General features: G+C 37.9%; 1 protein-coding gene across 1 annotated transcript; it reads right to left on the reverse strand.

The window, feature by feature from the left end:
- Nucleotides 1–6,479: 6,479 nt before the first annotated feature.
- LOC119481979 (L-amino-acid oxidase-like) lies at nt 6,480–20,306 on the reverse strand. The gene is made up of 8 exons (XM_037759325.1): nt 19,757–20,306; nt 15,151–15,210; nt 12,824–13,050; nt 11,745–11,857; nt 10,306–10,507; nt 9,795–9,863; nt 9,418–9,554; nt 6,480–8,147 (listed from the first exon to the last, which is right to left on the reverse strand). Exons 1-8 carry the CDS (start codon nt 19,782–19,784, stop codon nt 7,355–7,357), a joined length of 1,629 nt encoding a protein of 542 aa, XP_037615253.1. The 5' UTR covers nt 19,785–20,306; the 3' UTR covers nt 6,480–7,354.
- Nucleotides 20,307–20,736: the final 430 nt, after the last annotated feature.

Raw genomic sequence — 20,736 nt, forward strand, 5'->3', positions numbered from 1 at the left:
ATTAGTCACTTAAGTTATGTACTTAAGTAACGCTACTTCTGCAGTTATTATAAGCCAAACCACAATCTTTTCCTAAACCTAACCAAGTAGTTTTCTTGTTTAAACTAAGTAGTTTTGTTGCCTAAACCTAAACAAGTCAATCTCTTCCCAAGCCTAACTACCGTAAGTAACTTTCTCGTAAAAGATATCGTACGAACCGAGAATACGTTGCTCTTGAGTAATATCTTAAAATATTCCTTAAGAAAACACTGGATCATAGCAACACAACAACTTCTGAACAAAAGCTGTGAACCTGCAACCTTAAACATGTACAGCAGTAAAATGCAACATAACGATAGTAAAACACTGACAGGGAACATGTTACTGCTCACTGAGTACTTTTACTTTGTATACATTAATATAATTGAGTTTATATGCCATATGAAGCTACCACTTCTGCTGTTTGTTATTAACGATAATGTTAATTACATATGATACATGATACATACTGGCAATGATAACAACAATGATTGGCAGTCTGCTGCTTCTCATTATAAATTTTGGGCTTGCACGAACTGGTTCAGTGTTTTGATGGTAGAAGATTCACACGGCATTGAGCAATATCTCTATAATAATTATTACTTGCCTGTTACACAAGAGTTTGGCACAGCTCTAGTCCTGACACATAGGTCATTGAAGGTCGTTGTCTACGCTTCCATTACATTGTACATTACATTATGTATATTGATTACACGGTGTTGTTGAATACTCGATTCTGATTGGTCCATCACGGCGTTCTGTGTTCTGTTATTTTTTTATAGCAGACCGTTGCTATGTATAACAGACCGTTGCTATGTATAACAGACCGTTGCTATGGGCGCAGCTCTGATGTCGGACTCTGGCGGACCGTTTTTGTGTCAAATTATTGATTAACTAAGTAAGTAGCCATGTAATAAGCGGGATATTGTACAGCTAGCGGGTCATTGTTGTGAAAGAAACCCCTTCAGGGCGATGAGAGACCCCTCCGCTTCACGTCAAAGTACAATAGTATTAGCATCAAAATATCCCTCATGAAAAAGTAGTATACTTCAAGTTTATTTCATAAATTATACATAAGTAAAGTTCAAGTATATATTTCCCATCTATACTTTATGTTGTAGGTGTACTAATTTCAATGTACTAGCTGTATACTTGTAAGTGCACTACTTTAATACTTTTTGGGTCTAAGTTGGCCCACTTTTTAGTTTATAGAAGTATGCTTTTAAGTGTACTTTAATTGTAAGAATAGTAAACATTGAGTGCACAACTAGTTTAAAACTAAGTTTTATTTTGTACTGCAACTACACCATAAGCATACTGGTAGTTTACTAGTTTAATATTTGTAGCCCACTTTATAGATTATGAAAGTACACTTTAAAGTATACTCTCAGTAAACTACTAGTTTAATAGTTTTTATACTGCAAGTACACTTGTAGCCCACTTTTTAGCAGAGATTCAAGTCTGCTACTCAAGATTACTTAATTATACTTTTCTTAAGAGTATCCCAATCAAAAGATTAAGTACAAGTAAGCCTATAATCCAAATATACTTTGACTTTTCTGTACAGATGTCTGCACATTATGCAGAATGGCCCATTTCAGAATAATAGTTATTAGGCCTATATTTTTTTAAATCCACCATGCCCTCTGAGTTGTGGCGTGCACAGCAACCTGTCTCTCATTTTGCCATCATGACAGGTAGGTTGAAGTGTGCCAATTCATTTTAAGGAAGAAGTGCAGATATCTTGATACAGAGCCAACAGGGTAGGGCAGGCTGTAGTCTCTCTCGCACGCAGGTTCACTTTTCCATGGCGGAAAGAAATATCTGCATATATAAAAATAGAGAAGACAACTCTGCTGACAGAGGCATTGACTCATTTAACTAATAAAGTGGAAAATGGTGTTGATTAAGTCAAACCTGGCCGTGGTCAGACTTTACTACAATTATAATAAAAGATTTATTTGTAGAACACAATTGTTATGAAGTACCCGACAGAACATTTCCACCAAACTGTCTGTACACACAGAGGCTTCAGTTCAACATTTAATTTGAATATACACCAGTCTTTGTTTGCAGGCCATTTGAATCCTGTCAAACGTCATCTAAAAGAAAAACACATTCATTTTAAATTTACATCTCCTGAATTAAAGCAACACAAAACCCCACAAATCTAACCAGTTATTGCATTTCAAACTCTGTACAACTGAAATATCTACGAGCAAGACTCTAGATCACTACCAGTGATGCTTATCAGTAGCCGACCCTACGCTCTGACCTCACTGTGGAAGAATAATGTGGAAAGAGAATTTGCCTGCCAAATTATAGAGTTACACGAAATCCATGGTTTGGTTGGCAACATGCAAAATACCCCACAGTCCTGCTGCTGTCTGTTATACACGGGTGCTATTAATACACACAGAAGCATTAATATAAGTTAGCATCAGGTACTAGTGAATAGCAGACAGTGAGTTTAGACGTGCTGAAGATCAGAAACAAACACTGCTGATAAGGTGGGTGTCCTTTAATTACACAACGATTATCAGTTAATGTTATTAAATGACTGCTTTTCCATGAATATTATCAAACACTGTGTCCATGTCTGTAAAAAGTATCACTCACCATGACCATTTTTTGGAATCTTTATGAACTTAAAACTCAACAAACCTCTATTAGTATATTTCTTTTAAATTTAAAATATATGAGTATGCTTTCAGTTTACTTTTTATGTACTTATCAGGGATATACTTAAACTATACTATAGAAAAGTCTACGTATACCTGGCTTAAACTAACAAGTATACATCAACTTAAATATACTTGGCTTAAACTGACAAGTATATAGAAAAGTCTGAGTATACTTGGCTGATACTGACGAGTGTACAGAAAAGTATATTTGGCTTATGTTTACTTTTTGATAGAGTAGCCTATTAGAGTGTGTGAGAGTTTGTAAACGTATGTTTTGATATGAATTTACTTCAATTCATCAAGAATTTTCCCACGTTTTTCTATTCTCCGTTAACCGTGAAGGCATGAGAGAAATTTTTTTTTTTTACTAATTTGCATCATAAAACATCAAGTCAAACAGCAAAAGGAGCAAGTCTCTTCAGAGATATACTTAACAAAGTTATACTTATGCATACTTAGCTTATATCGACAAGTATACAGAAAAGTCCAAGTATACTTGGCTTTTACTGAAAGGTTTGCAGAAAAGCAGATTTGTTCAAGTACTATAAGTTCAATTTAAGAAAACTTGCATGTACACTTGCAGTAAAAACTATTAAACTAGTAGTTTACTGAGAGTATACTTTAAAGTGTACTTTCATAAACTAAAACGTGGGCTAAACATATATAACTACTAATCTAACAGTATACCTAGAAGTTCACTTGTAGTATAGTTCACATAACATGCTTTACAAAATACAACTTAGATGTAAACTAGTTGTGCACTCAAAGAATACTATTCTTACACTTAAAGTACACTTAAAAGTATGGAAAAACATAAGAGGCGGTGCAGAGCAGCTCAGGTGGACGGCCTGGGGGCAGGGCAGAAAGAAGCAGGGGAAATGGACTTGGGGCTGCTGCAGTCACAAAATGACAAAATGTACAATGAATGGCTAAAATAATGTGTTGTAGTTTTGAATCACTTTAACCGTCTTTGATATGAAAGTGAATGTTTTCTGATTGTCTCAGTTAATTTATTTCGGATCCTTCTTTCTCCTGTTTCTCCATAAAAGCAATACCATGACAACCAATACGTTGTTCAACTCCTCTTCCTCCTCCCTTGACCACTACTCAACTGGAGATTTCATCTCCTCTCCCTCCTACCTTGACCACTGCTCAATCTCATCAACTGGATCTTTCATCTCCAATGCCTACATGGTCACTAGGATGTTGCTCCTCGTCCCTCTCTACATCCTCGTCCTCTACCTGGGATACCAATGATGGCGGCGGCAGCGCTCCTTTGCGAAAATGTGCCACTCCGACATATTCACCTTCCACATGGCTGCTCTGGAGATGATCTATGCATTTGGTTGCACAGCCTTCATTTGTGGCAGATTCACTGGTCTATTAAAGGTGACTTTAGTGGGGGATTATGTGATCTATGTGGTTCAATCTGGAAATATGGGCTTTCACATCCTGACCTGTGTGGATCGATACCTGGCTGTTGTTCACCCCATCATCTACCTGGGACTGAGACATTCAGGAGGGGACAAGTTACGAAATATCAGCATTGTTTTTGTTTGGCTGCTGAGTTTCGGATGGAATGGTGTATTATTTCTGCCCGTCTCTGATCTTACCATCATCATCCTAATATTCTGCTCATTTGTCTTCTCTTTAATTGTCGTATCTTTCTGCAGCCTTTCTGTTCTCTGTGTTCTGATTCGTCCAGGGCCGGGGGAAGTGAGCGGGGAGCGGGTTGATCAGGTAAAGCGGAGGGCTTTCCACACCATCACGGCCATAACAGGAGTGCTGTGGTTGTGGTTTGCAGGGTTCCTTTTTTGTGTTGGTCTGTCTTACTCACAACTGCTGAGCTACAGTGACATGTGTTTGGTGAGGGCATTTGCATACTGGTTTAGTCTGCCCAGCGGTTTGGTTTTACCTCTGCTGTTTCTACACGGAGCAGGAAAACTGCCCTGTTGCCATCAAAGAAATGTGTAAAGACAATTACTGGATAGGATCAGAGGGGAACTCGATTAAATTAGTTAATCATTGTAATTGACCTTCAGACAATAAGTTGAAGCTTAGAAGCTTAGATTTGAAATCATAAAAAAAGGAAATAGAGCAGGTTATATTGTTTGTATATAGAGTAATCCCACCAGGTTGTATTGTGATTATTGTGGCCCAGAATTACTGAGTTTACAGCAACTTTCCTCAAAAACTGTGATGTGATTTAAACGGGTTATATTTTCACCGACACACATTAATTTGTTTTCCGAATTTATTAACTTGTGCACACACATTTGTATATTTTTCTCTTGAAACAATAATCAATATATTAATTTATCCATCGAGTTTAATGACTCACAAATGACACTAACATTTAATTATTTTAACAGGATGTCAAAGATAAAACGGTATTGTTTACATCCACACATATCTGTAATATCATAAAACCAACTCCATCGCTGTCGGGAGGAAACCTTGGAAACCTGATGTTCCTGAGGTTTCTTCCATTTTTTCTGTTTTCCCTGTGAAACGTTTTTTTTTGGGGAGAGATTTTCCTCATGCAATGAGATGGTCGTACTGTAGAGGACAGTGGGTGTCGTATCCTGTACAGATTGTAAAGCCCCCTGAGGCAATATGTGATTTTGGGCTAAATAAATAAAATCCACTTGACTTGACCTGTTAACATTGCTGTTATAGGTAGAAGTGTTTGCTAGGGAGACTATAGCGTAGCTAGCTAGCCAACATAATGCGATGCACATACTCCCTCAGATGCATCTGCTTTAATCAATGACAGACAAAACATGCATCTCGACATTTGCTGGTCAAAAACCTGTGGCTCATTTAAAACATTTGCCCATTGCCTGACAACTTTCACTGTATATTTGCACCCAACTAATAGCAGCCAAAGCTGGTCAGAAATGCTGACCATGCAACCAAAGTGTTGAGAGGACAAGGATAACAGTAACTCATTTGTGTGCACACATTTTAATCCATTTGAGAGCTCAAACTACTAGTTTGTGTTTGTGAATTAACACATTTTAGAATGTGAATTAAATCATTCAGAGCATCAACTACAGATTTGGACCTACAAAATATTAAATTCAAGAGCAAAAATTATAAATTTAGAGTGTACAAATTAACTAATATGAGAGCACGAATCAACCTATTCAAGATTACAAACTTGTATGAAGAAATTTGATAACGGGTTAACGCAAATAGTAGACTAGAGTGAAGATACATCATCATCATATGAAACCAGAAAACCTAAGAAATCCATCGGTACCAACCATATCATACTAGCATGTTGAGAAGAACGCTAAATAACGCTCCAAATCTTCGCAAAATTTTGGCGAGGAAAAATTGGCACAGCCATTTTCAAAGCGGTCCCTTGATCTCTGACCTCCAGATGTGTGAATGAAAATGGGTTCTATGGGTACCCACGAGTCTCCCCTTCACAGACATGCCCACTTTATGATAATCACAAGCAGTTTGGGGCAAGTCATAGTCAAGTCAGCACACTGACACACTGACAGCTGTTGTTGCCTGTTGGGCTGCAGTTTGCCATGTTATGATTTGAGCGTATTGTTTTATGCTAAATGCAGTACCTGTGAGGGTTTCTGGATCAATATCTGTCAATGTTTTGTGTTGTTAATTGATTTATAATAATAAATATATACATATATTTGCATAAAGCAGCATATTTGTCCACTCCCATGTTGATAAGAGTATTAAATACTTGACAAATCTCCCTTTAAGGTACATTTTGAACTGATACAAAAATGGACAATCATGCAATTAATCTCGATGAAATATTTTATTTGATTGACAACCTTAGTTTAAATTACAGATCAGTTTCTTACAGTGTCACTTGCCATCTCTTTCTATCTTTGTATTCACCATTTGTCAACACTGTCCATTGTTATGGACTGCCTATTATTATACACAATCATGAAAATAAAAGGTTTGGGAGCCATTTGTTGTGGTTTACTTTTTGAAGATTATGTTTATTGGAATGTATCAGTGTATTTTCCCAAAGTTTGATCCTGAGTGACTTGTGAAAAGGTTAAAGATCCTGACATTTCTCAACACATGAAGATACTTGTCCTTCAACTGATCATTTACGACTGAAAGGTTTACGGTCAGGTTTGAAAATGACGAAGGTGTAATTACTGTTACTGTAATGCCTACAAGTCATCAGTTGAGATCGACAAAGATCACAAAGTGCATGTAACCCTTTAATAATGTGCAGTATAACCTCTTTACTGAGGGGCAGTAATGCCGGACATGCTTTTAACAGCAGGTGGTATTTTGTGCATTGGGTATATGCTCTTCACATTTTTTTTTGAGTCTGGTGATTTTGAAGGAGCACTCTCAGCACCATGAGTTGCGTTCAAAGGAAAGTTTGTAGTGTTATTTAGCACCCATTTGATCACATAAATGACCATGACAGACACATCAAGCTTGGAGGAACATTACTGGTGCACATACTATTGATTGTTATGAGCATCAGTTATTGCTAAAGCCGCTGCACAAGTGTGTGATATACTTTTGCCAAGCGACATCAAGCCCACACTTCCAAAAATCCATCAGTTTGATGCGGATTAGAGTTGCAAAAATCAAGATGAGCCCCACTCCTGAGGCAACCAAGCAAAAGCGCCAGATTTAAGAACCTAGAACTCGTCATGGTGTTGACTTCTAGCGGACTCTTTGTTGATGTTGGTAGCAGCCCTGATTGCAGATTTCATCGATGTCTCGATCCAAGCGTGAGGGAAGGCGGTGTGTTCACCAGCAAAGTGAACCCTGCCTTCACTTCTGAAGAGCTCTTTAGCATACTCTAAATGCTGGTACGGTGTGAAGAGAGCGAAGGCACCCAAGCTGTAAGGATCCATGCTCCACTTCTTTACCACCACTCCTGTGCAGAAAGACGTGAGGGTCTTGTTGTTGTGGATCTTTTCCAAATCTCTCAGAGCTAGCTCTTTCAGGTCTTCATCGCTCGCGCCTAATAAGAGGAGGGAGTCGTCAGACCAGGTGTAGGAAGCCAGGAGGACGCCGATGGTCTTATTTTTTTGGAAACTGTGGCTGGGGTAGTAGATGTAACGAGAGGGCCCGTCGGTGATGCTCTTTCCTCCTCGGATGCCGTCCTTCTCCCAGAACCTATCCCTGAAGGTGAGGATGATTTTAGTGGAGCTTTCATAGTGGACCCCCCTCAGGACCTCCATCTTTCTGATGGAGAGAGGTGGATCGAAGTCCATGTAAAGGGCTGCTTTGGCAGTGGTTGTTACCAAAACCATGTCGGCAGAAAGGTCCGTCAAAGAGGACTCCTTGCCTGTCTGATACGATACAATTACACCCTCATCTGATTGACTGATACGTTTGACCTTAGAGTCGAGGAGGATGGGGATGTCAAGGACGGTGAGAAAAGCCTTGGTTAGGAGATCTGACCCACCAGTCACTTCATGGTACCTTTAAAACAAAAGGACACACTTTACTCCGACTGTATTTGGCACAAATGTGACAAGATGTTGTTGTGACAATGCTGATGACAATCCATTCAGCAGATCTGACCTATGGACATCCTTATTTGTTTGGCATGAGCCAACTACACCCCTTTGCTTCCTGGCAGACATAATAAAGGGGCAATAAAAAGCAGGTTGTTAAAGTCAAGCTACAGATTGACATACCTGCCACTGTCTACCTTTGCTCCAGTAAAGATGAATATATGAATGCAGGACCTAGTCATAGTAAAGATTCAAAGAAAGCAAAGCTGGCTATGAACCGAGTATGTCCCAAAATAGAAGCATTTGACTGTAAATTGCTTTCCGGATCATCGAACCCCTCTCCACCCAAGCCTCTCCGAAGTCTGAATTCTATGTCCAACAATTTTGGTAACTCTTCGAAACAGACAATCCAAGAACGCTGCGATTGTCGTGATCGGGTGTGGACAGGTGAGGTAGTAGGCAAAAATTTGAATTTCTCTGATCATTTCTCACGGAACAACTTCTGTCACTTTCCGTGTGTTTAAATGACTGCAAACTCTCTGAAAGGGTGCGTTCTTATCCCCACTTGAGCGATTCATTGCCTCTCTCCGACTCCATCTCACAGGAAGGCGTTTCATTCTTATTCGTACGGCTCTTTTTGCGTGTCATTTTTACGCCATGCAACAAAACTACGGTAACAGCCAAAGTTCGGTTTAGGCAACAAAACCACTTAGTTAGGTTTAGAGACAACATCATGGTTGGGCTTAAAATTAATATGTAAACTAAGCAAAATACGTACGGAAACAACGTAACAGAAGTATGAAAAACAGGTCACAAACGTCACTTGAACATAACTTTAGGACGCTCTCCTGGTTGAAAGTCCTGTGTTTGTTGGACTCATCTGCCTCCCCTGCGGCCCACCATTAGCTGTGTTTCTCACATTTTTGGTTCACGTCACTAGCACCGAGCGTAGCGTATTCACGCGGATGCGTTCACATTAGTACAGCCTACATGGCATACAAAATGACACGCCAAAAGCAAGAAAGGCGTCCTTACTGCACTCAAAATGACTTGCGAATTCCCGTGTCATTCATACATTCAACATTTAGGCTGCTCTCATAGCTATAAACACTTATGCTATAAAACATGCTCTGATGACACTTTGTATGAACTATTTTGATTCATGCATACCCTAAAACAAAACATCTTTGGGGCCAAATATAAATGTACAAATGTCTTAAATCAACCAATCGTACGTGGTGTTGTCGCTGACGTCGCTCTGGATGTAGATCATCTCAGTCAGCGCCAGGTGCATGAGGCTCTGTTCATTGAGTAAGTCTCCGATCATCCTCACCGCTTCTGGACTCACGCCACCTTCTTCTTTCAGATACTCCTGTGAAATGACACGCAAATGTTTTACTACATTCGGTGTTCAATCCCCCCTCATTTAAACATAATCTTAAATCATTCTTTCTTTCAGCTTTCAACTTTTTGAAAAACCAAACGGCTCCTATGCCCTCAACCCAATTTGTGTTGGAAGAACATATAACATTCATATAACTTCTTTCTGCAGCAAACTCTTGTGTTTCAGACTCATGTTGTGGAGTTTCGTGAGATTCATAATGTGGTTTACCTTCACAGAATAGTGGTCGTACTTCCGTAGTGCAGCTTTGCAGCCATGTGCCTCCACTTCATCTTTCACCTACAGAAAAGATAATTTACATGAGACTGATATTTACAATGGTGCTTCTGCACACAGACCATGGCTCTGATATATCAGTAAGTTAGAATCTATGACCCCGACCACGGCTCTGAAATATTAGTAAATTAGAATCTATGGCCCCGACCACGGCTCTGAAATATCAGTAAATTATAATCTATGGCCCCGACCACAGCTCTGAAATATCAGTAAGTTCGAATCTATGGCCCCGACCACGGCTCTGAAATATCAGTAAGTTCAAATCTATGGCCCCGACCACGGCTCTGAAATATCAGTAAGTTCGAATCTATGGTCCCGACCACGGCTCTGAAATATCAGTAAGTTCGAATCTATCCATTTTAACAGCTAATAGTATCTTTAAGCACATACTGGTATCAGATACCAATAGAACAGACTGTGTACTGGATAGTACAACATAAAGTACCTTCTGCAGAGCTTGTTGTAGCAGCTGGTCAGCTGACTTCCCCCTTTCGCTTTTCGGCAGCTTATACTTCAGGATGTCAGGATTTGCTTTCACTGCGTACGTCTTCTTCCGCAGCCCATGGACCAGGTAAAAGGTGTTGATGTCCTCCATGACAAATTTATTCAGCTTGACTCCCAGTTCTTTAGCGAACCAGTTGACGATGCTGTGAAAAGATGAGACACTTGAAGCATTTCCATATCAACTTTTGATATTTTGAGGTGAGGCAAATAAGACATTTTGCCAGTAAATTTGAAAACATAGTACTTATCTACACACCATTTCTAACAAAACCTCACCAAAAAGAAGTTTATTCAAGTGTGCTATTAGTATACTTCTTTTAATCTTAAGATATGTATAACAGTAATGTAAAAGAGATATACTTAACAAAAGTATACTTAAGTAAACTTGGCTCATAATAACAAGTATACAGAAAAGTATAAGTACGCTTGGCTCATAATAACAAGTATACGGAAAAGTATAAGTATACTTGGCTCATACTAACAAGTATACGGAAAAGACTAAGTATGCTTGGCTCATACTGACAAGTATACGGAAAAGTCTAAGTTAACTTGGCTCATACTCCCTTACGAAAAAGTAGTAAACTTCAAGTTTATTTTATGAAGTACACAAAGGTTAAGTTAAAGTATATATTTCCCAAGTATACTTTATGTAGTAAGTACACTTATATCAACGTACTAGTTGTAAGTGTACTACTTTAATACTCATTGGGACTAAATTGGCCCACTTTGTAGTTTATAAAAGTATACTTTTAAGTGTAATAAGAATAAAAATTGAGTACACAACTAGCTTACACCTAGGAGAGTATACTTTAAAGTGTATTTTCATAAACTATAAAGTGGGCTAAAAGTACAGTATACTTACATTATAAAAAACATTAAACTAGTAGTTTACTTTCATAAACTAAAAAAGTGGGCTACATATACAAGTATACTTGCGATATAAAAAGTATTAAACTAGTTGTGTACTGAGAATATACTTTAAAGTGTTCTTTCACAAACTAAAAAGTGGGCTAAAAGTATAAAACTAGTAACCTATCAGTATATTTATAGTATAGTTGCAGTACAAAATAAGGTGTAAACTAGTTGTGAACTCAAAGTTTACCATTGTTATACTTAAAGTATACTTAAAAGTATACTTTTATAAACTAAAAAGTGGGCCAATTTAGTCCCAAGAAGTATAAGTTGAACACTTACAAGTATACAATTGGTGGTATTAGTATACTTACTACATAAAGTAAATATATACTTGAACTTTACTAAAGTTTAAGTATACTACTTTTTCATAAACAACTATGCTAACTACCCAATAAGGAACATTTCTGACCAGCTAAAGGGGTCAAACACTGTTGTTTTGGACATTTAAGACTCATTTGTACTCACCGGTGATAACTGGGGATCCTCATGGCTCCCAGTTCAGCATACCAGCCCTCGTTTTCATTCCTGTAGGTCTCCACTCGTCCTCCAACACGACCACTAGCCTCTAATATGGTCACCTTGTCAGAACAGTTAAATAAAGTGCTTAACCATCGTTGTCCGATTCATGATTTGAAAGAAAGACGCTAATTACATAATATTTGTGCAAAGTATAATTTAATTTAAGCAACAAATATTTATTCTATGCTAAATACATTTTATTATCCACAGAAGTGGATGTACTTATTAGAGATATACTTAACACAAGTATACTTAAGTACACTTGACAAGTACACAGAAAAGTCTAAGTCTACTCGGCCTATACTTGTACTTCATCTTTTGATCAAGATATACTTTAGAAAAGTATACCTAAGTATACTTGTAGTATAAACAAATCTATTTAACTGGTAGTTTACTGAATATACTGTACTTAAAAGTGTACTTTCATGCAGTGGGCTACAAGTATATACAAGTATACTTGTAGTATAAACATTTTTAAACTAGTATACTGAGAGTATACTTTAAAGAGCACTTTCATAAACTATAAAGTGGGCTACAAGTATAAAACTAGTAAACTATCAGTACCATACTTACACTTAAAGTATACTTTTATAAACGAAAAAGTGGGCAAATTTAGTCACAAAAAGTAGTGAAGTAATACACTTACAAGTATAAAACTAGTACACTATCTGTATACTTATAGTATAGTTGCAGTAGAAAATAAGACTTTGATGTAAAGTAGTTTTGTACTCAAAGCTTACTATTCTTACACTTAAAGTACACGTAAAAGTATACTTTTATAAACTAAAAAGTGGGCCGATTTAGTCTGAATAACTATTAAAGCAGTACACTTATAAGTATACTACTAGTACATTGATATACTTACTACATAAAGTATATTTGGGAAATGTACTAAGCATACTTCATAAAGTACACTACTTTTTTGTAAGGGTTGTGGTGGCTGCATATCTGTCAGCTTGTTTAAATCTCTCTCTTTGTCCCCTGGTGTCCAACAAACAAAAACTTTAAAGTACTGTTGAATGTACCTGGTGTCCGGCGTCTTGCAGCAGCTTGGCAGCCGTCAGTCCGGCCACGCCGGCTCCGACAACAACAACGTGGTGAGATGTATTTATGTGAGGGAGGCCGGTCTTCACAGTGTGTAACAGCTCATCGTAGTCTTTGTCCTCCAGACAATCAGCCAGGTGTTCCTTCATGCTGACAGCAGCAGTGTTGTTGCTGCGGTACAATGTGAGCAGCAGCACGCCGGCAGCAACTGTAAACACACAGAGAAAAAACACACCACTTAAAACTCCCAACAGGAGAACTCATATTAGCTAATTAATCTGGGATATTTAAGTCACAGCAAGTGGAGCAATAAATTCAGGTTGAGTAATTTGTGCTTTTACTTACCTTTAAAAAACAAAAAAGTCATGACTTCTGGGCTCACTAGCTTCTCTAACTCAACTCTCATTCAGCATTTCTTTCTAAAAAAGGAATACAAATGAGTGTTTCTGAGGTTTACTTTCCATATTCAAAGACTAATTGGCTCCACTAGAGCAGCTGCTAATAGTAGCTGAAAGCTCACAAAGTAATAGTAAAAACAGCTCCCATGAAAATGAATCAACGCGGACAGTCGCGTCATCGTAACTCGGTTTCATCCATATCTCTGTTGTATTCACTTAATTTCCCCCCCAACAACACTTTAAACTGTAAATCTCTGGTGTCTAAAAGAACTTCTACAGGGTCCAGGTCCTCTCTGTCTGAACTGTGACCCCCCTTCACTCGCCCTCTTTTGTTCAGCCGTCACACATTTTAACTTGTGATGGTTTAAAAAAAAAAAAAAGCTAAAGCAAAAAAAAATGGTGTTTTATTTAAAAACAGAAAAAAATATAACATCATTAATGTCCTTATCCAAACATGTTGAGTATTTGATGTATTCTAGGGGCAGTCAGTCGATTAAAATATATAATTAATCGCACATTTTCTTATCTGTTCAATCTCAAAGGGAGATTTGTCAAGTATTTAATACTCTTATCAACATGGGAGTGGACAAATATGCTGCTTTATGCAAATGTATGTATATATTTATTATTGTAAATCACTTAACAACACAAAACAATGACAGATATTTTCCAGAAACCCTCACAGGTACTGCATTTAGCATAAAACAATATGCTCAAATTGCCTCAATTGCCCTCAAACTGCATGTGATTATCATAAAGTGGGCATGTCTGTAAAGGGGAGACTCGTCGGTACCCATAGAACCCATTTACATTCACACATCTGGAGGTCAGAGGTCAAGGGACCCCTTTTGGAAATGGCCATCAGTTTTTCCTCGTCAATATAAGCCAAGTATACTTAGACTTTTTTTTATACTTGTCAGTATAAGCTCAGTAAACTAAAGTATACTTTTGAAAGTATATCTCTGATAAGCACATAACAAGTAAACCAGCCACGACTACCTTTCTGTAGGCCTATAAGGCAAGGATACTTAATTATACTTTTATGTAATACATCTCAATCAAAAGATTAAGTACAAGCATAAGCCAAGTATACTTAGACTTTTCTGTATACTTGTCAGTATCAGCCAAGTATACTTAGACGTTTCTGTATGCAAAATTTTGCGTAAATTTGGAGCGTTATTTAGCAACAAGCTAGTATGACATGGTTTTCAAGGTCTTGGTGTCTTAATGTGGTATTTTGTAGGGATTATTCATAGTTTTTTTATCAATTTTCAAGTGATTTAAAAAATTGTTAAATTCAACTCCAATCTGTGTAACAAATGGTATCAACCCAAAAATTGCTGCAACAATTTATGAGACATAATAGAGTATGGGGATGGACATCATATACTTCTTTCATCATGTTCTAAACCCTTATACACTTTCGCAATTCATTCTAATCAATTAATTAATTCATGACTAGAACAACTTGACTCACAGTGCTGAGCTGCATCTCAAATTAATCTTCAGGTTCCATCTTTCAGATGATGTCCACCACTTCTATGTGACATCTACTGTTGACCTGCTACCTCCCCCTAAAGACCCCCTGTAACCCGGACTAAAACAGGTCTATTGTGGGTCTCAGAGAGTTATGATCTATGATTAAATATGTAATAACAACTTCATCAGGATGTGACATTCAGTAAATACCTGTACAGTCCAACAAAGACCCTCTTATAATGTCATCAAGCATTGATGAAATTAAAACTGAAACCATGAAAGCAGAACTGCTGCACAGCGCTCATATCCTCGTACCCAACATGGCAGAGGGGCTTAATTAATTTGCGCACTATTTTGGGGAATTATAAAATATGTATTTAGACCATACTTTGTCTAAAAGAAAACACAATATAATGCTGTAAAATACTCACATAATTTCCACGTCACCACATGTGGATCCATCTCCGTTTGGAAGTTTGTCTTCTTTCCGTCTTTGGCGACACGAGGAAGAGAAACAGAAACAAAATGTTTAAATCCTGAGAAAGGAGAGTTGCCTCTCAGACAGTCACAGTGTGTTGTCTGCATTTAGCTCATGACCTAATTCAAAGTGGTACGACAGTTAATAAAAAAAAACACACCAAACAGCTAAAACTACAGTATTATTAGTAGGGTTTCTAGTATTTTACACTTTCTGAACACCTTTTAACAACATTCATAATATAAATTAGTATATAGTACACAAAGTATTTTGTTTAAGTTTACATGTATGTTTTTTAATTTCATATTCTTACTATTACAGATAGTTTGTATTTTAAGTATATTTTCATTTACACAGATTATTTATTTGTCTTTGCTAATGCTGTCTTATTCATTTCTACATATTTGTACTCACGTATATTTCAATTTGCACCGTTTCATATTGTGATATTGCTTTTAATCTTGTATATTTAATTTGTGTGCATTTAGCTCATGATCTTATTCAAAGTGGTATGACAGTTAATAAAAAACACACTAAACAGCTATGTATTTTTCAGGGACTACACTTTTTTTTGTGTTTCACATTTTATATTTTGTTTAAGTTTACATGTATGTTTTTTAATTTATATTCTTATTATAAATAGTTTGTATTTTAAGTATATTTTCATTTACTCTGATTATTTATTCGTCTAAACCAGGGGTCTTCCACCTGCGTATCCGGAGCCACATGCGTCTCTTCAGCGGAGTATTAGGCCCACATTGAGGAAAAAAATAAATCTGAGATTTAGAGAATAAAGTCGTAATATTATAAAGTAGTAATTTTACGTGTTATTTTCTTTTTTCTCGTAAAGTTATGACTTTATTCTGTAAATCTTTTTTCCCTCAATGTGGCCCTAATACTCCGTAGTACATTGTCTCTTTGGCCCTCACTGCATTAGACTTATATACTATATACTTAGACTATAAACTGTGTTACCTTCATCACAATGATCAAATGTTTTGCGGCTCCAGACAGATTTTTTTTTTTTTTTTTGCCTAAAATGGCTCTTTTGCTAGTAAAGGTTGCTGACCCCTGCTCTATACAAATGCTGTCTTATATTTTATTATTTTTTTACATATTTGTACTGAAGTATATTTCAATTTTCACCATTTTCATTTCATTGTGATATTGTTTTCAATCTTTATTTTCCTTCTATTCTATTAGAAGTTTGCTGTTGCAGTGATGCAAACACGAGGAAGAGAAACAGAAACTTAAATTAGACAAAATGTTTAAATCCTGAGAAACGAAAGTTGCATCTCAGACAGTTACAGTGTGTTGTCTGCATTTAGCTCATGATCTCATTTAAAGTGGTACGACAGTTAATAAAAAAACACACTAAAGTAAATTTTCATTTTACGAATTAATTGTCTCTGCTATCCATCCATCCATCCATCTTCAACCGCTTATCCGGGATCGGGTCGCGGGGGCAACAGCTCCAGTAGGGGACCCCAAACTTCCCTTTCCCGGGCCACATTAACCAGCTCTGACTGGGGGATCCCGAGGCGTTCCCAGGCCAGATTAGAGATATAATCTCTCCACCTAGTCCTGGGTCTTCCCCGTGGTCTCCTCCCAGCTGGTCGTGCCTGGAACACCTCCCAAGGGAGGCGCCCAGGAGGCATCCGTGCTAGATGCCCGAACCACCTCAACTGGCTCCTTTCGACGCAAAGGAGCAAGGACTCTACTCCGAGTCCCTCACGGATGACTGAGCTTCTTACCCTATCTCTAAGGGAGACGCCAGCCACCCTCCTGAGGAAACCCATTTCGGCCGCTTGCACCCGCGACCTCGTTCTTTCGGTCATGACCCAACCCTCATGACCATAGGTGAGAGTAGGAACGAAGACTGAACGGTAGATCGAGAGCTTTGCCTTCCGGCTCAGCTCTCTTTTCGTCACAACGGTGCGGTAAAGCGAATGCAATACCGCCCCTGCTGCTCCGATTCTCCGACCAATCTCACGTTCCATCGTCCCCTCACTCGCGAACAAGACCCCGAGATACTTAAACTCCTTCACTTGGGGTAAGGACTCATTCCCTACCCGGAGTAGGCAATCCACCGGTTTCCTGCTGAGAACCATGGCCTCAGATTTAGAGGTGCTGATTCTCATCCCGACTGCGTCACACTCGGCTGCGAACCGATCCAGTGAGTGCTGGAGGTCGCAGACCGATGATGCCAACAGGACCACATCATCTGCAAAAAGCAGCGATGAGATCCTCAGCACACCGATCTGCAAACCCTCCTCCACCCGACTACGCCTCGATATCCTGTCCATGAATATCACGAACAGGATTGGTGACAAAGCGCAGCCCTGGCGGAGGCCAACCCCCACCGGAAACGAGTCCGACTTACTGCCGAGGATCCGAACACAGCTCTCGCTTTGGGCGTACAAGGATTGGATGGCCCTGAGAAGTGCCCCCCTCACCCCATACTCCCGCAGCACCCCCCACAGTATCTCCCGGGGGACCCGGTCATATGCCTTCTCCAAGTCCACAAAACACATGTAGACTGGATGGGCATACTCCCAGGCCCCCTCCAGGATCCTTGCGAGAGTGAAGAGCTGGTCCGTTGTTCCACGGCCAGGATGGAATCCGCATTGTTCCTCTTCGATCTGAGGTTCGACTATCGGCCAATAGCTAATAGCTTTATATATCTATAGTCTTTTAAATGTTTTGTAAATTAAACGGAAATTAACCTTTAACAAGTAGAAGAAACAATTAACAGATACTTTCTTAAGATGATATATTCATTTTAATAACAATTTTATCAGATTAAATGATTCCTACCTTTTTTAGGAGCTTAATCAACGAAATTCTGATGTCTCCGTGACCTGATGTGAAATCATACTGTAGCCTCTTATAAAGCCTGCTAGACGCTGGGATTTTCCTCTCATCTGACCAGAAGGACCACAAAGGAGCATGACTTTGTGCGTGTTCTGTTTATTTTGTTGTCAGGGTTTGGTTTTCAGTTTCATATTTAACAAGCTCTCAGATCTTATGATCAGAAAAAAGTACTATGACGCAACATCATCAACAAGGAGACTCATCTGATGGGAATTTTGCCAAAAATGTGACCACAATAAGGAAACAGGAACAAGCATGTCTCAATGGGTCATTCATCTCAGATTTCATTTGCCAACCACATTCATGTCATTCCCACTGTCACATGTTTTCAGCGTGTGTTGCAGAGAGGTATGACATCTTTAAACTGGGTTATTCTTTAAGGAAGTATGGAAAGTACTTTGAAGAGACTCGATGTAAGAATCAGAAATGGCTTGTGGCCATATAAAGTCAATGAGTCGGCGTCCTGTTAGTTGACGCGAGCGAGCGTGATTGACAGCTAAAACCACAATATCACTGCATAGTTCACATTCTTGGCACCCTTACAAAAAAGTAGCATACTTCAAGTGTATTTTATGAAGTATACTTAAGTATAGTTCAATTATATTTCCCCCCAAAGTATACTAGAGAGACTAGAGACTAAATTGGCCCACTTTTTAAGTTTATAAATGTATACTTTTAAGTGTACTTTAAGCATAAGAATAGTAAACTTCAACTGCACTACTTGTTAACATCTGAGTTTTATTTTGTACTAAACTATAGGTATACTGATAGTACTTAGCCAATGATTTATGCCTTACATGAAGAAACTTGCTCATTTTGCTATTTGACTTGATGTTTTGTGATAAAAAAAGCTAAAAATAAAATTTGTTTTCCCCACATTTCTCCACAGTGAACAGAAAATTAAAAAATTACAAAATGCTTGATGAATTGAAGTAAATTAATATCAAAACATACGTTTACAAACTCTCACACACTTTAATAGGCTACTCCATCAAGAAGTAAGCACAACTACAAGCCAAGTATACCTTTCTGTAGCCATATAAGGCAAGAATACTTAATTATACTTTTATGAAATATATCTTGATCAAAAGATTAAATACAAATATAAGCCAAGTTTAGACTTTTCTGTAAACTTGTCAGTATAAGCAAAGTACACTTAGACTTTTCTGTATATTTGTCAGTATAAGCAAAGTATACTTAGATTTGTATGTATACTTGTCAGTATAAGCTTAGAAAACTTAAGTATACTTTTGTTGAAGTATATCTCTGATAAGCACATAAAAAGTAAACAAGCCAAGTCTACCTTTCTGTAGGCCTATAAGACAAGAATACTTTATTATACTTTTATGAAATATATCTCAATCAAAAGATTAAGTACACGTATAAGCCAAGTATACTTAGAATTTCTGTATACTTATCAGTATAAGCCTAGTATACTTAAGTATACTATTGTAAAGTATATCCCTGATAAGTACATAAGAAATAAACTAAAAGCATACTCTTAGACTTTTCTGTATACTTGTCAGTATAAGCTTACTAAACTTATGTATACTTTTGTTAAATATATCTCTGATAAGTACATAAAAAGTAAACTGAAAGTATACTCTCTTATTTTAAATTTAATAGAAGTACACTAATAGCCCATTTGAATATACTTTTTGGTAAGGGCAGTGAAGTTAGCTTACCTGTTTGCCTCGGGGAATGTCCCTTCATGAATCGAAGGGCCCGTCGATGTTGATCCGACGTCGGTCATATTCCTGTTTTGCAAGACGGACTTCACTAGATATAACTTTATTGTTTTTTTTGTAGTTTGTAGTTTGTCTGAGTTGTGGTGGAGGCTGGTCGTTTGTTTGTGTTAGCAGACTCCATTTCTAACCAACAGTTAGCTATCGTTAGCTATCCCTGTAGCTGTAGCCACACTCGGGTACGCATGACGTTACATCTTCAAATAAAAAGCAGTCTACAGGCTGATAGAGGAAACATAGAAAGTCACTCAGGTTAGGTTACAACCACATGTAAAAAGTTACAAACAGTCCCTTTAAATATCAAATTCATTGCTGTACATTCTGGTGTTCATACAATATATTTTTAGGGTCAATGGAGAAACTGTTTTTAAACATCCAGCAGATGAAGTACCAGACAAATCAAGGTAATGTATTAAACAGGTAAACATAATTAGCTAAAAGTAGTGGTTGAAAGATCCAGTGGGTGAGTTTGAGGCAGCAGCAAGGAAAAGGACCCAAATGCAGACAGCAACAGATAGAAAGCATCTCCAGGTAAACAGGATTGGGGCTGGGCTAAATACTGTGGAGGGGTTAATTGGTGAATGAGGAACAGGTGAGCTGGTGGATGTAGGAGTTAGGTGACAGAGACTGGTGAGAAGGTCTGAGGCCATCTGGTGGATGGAAATGGAAATGCATGGGCCAGGGGGAAGTGAAAAGTGGCTGGAGACTGGGACAGTCTTAACCTCTTTTACCCCGACGGACCCGGTACCGTTTTGTTTGGCTGAGCTGTGTGTTAAAACACGTCCTTTAAAAACGTCATAAAATGCTGTGGTGGTATTTTTTTCTGAATAGTTTCTAAAAGATAATATAATATATATATATATATAACATAACAATATTTTAGTTTCAAAATCATCACAGGAGAAATTGTATTTCTACTT

The sequence above is a fragment of the Sebastes umbrosus genome, chromosome 22 (assembly GCF_015220745.1).
Source record: "Sebastes umbrosus isolate fSebUmb1 chromosome 22, fSebUmb1.pri, whole genome shotgun sequence".
Taxonomy (NCBI): Eukaryota; Metazoa; Chordata; class Actinopteri; order Perciformes; family Sebastidae; genus Sebastes; species Sebastes umbrosus.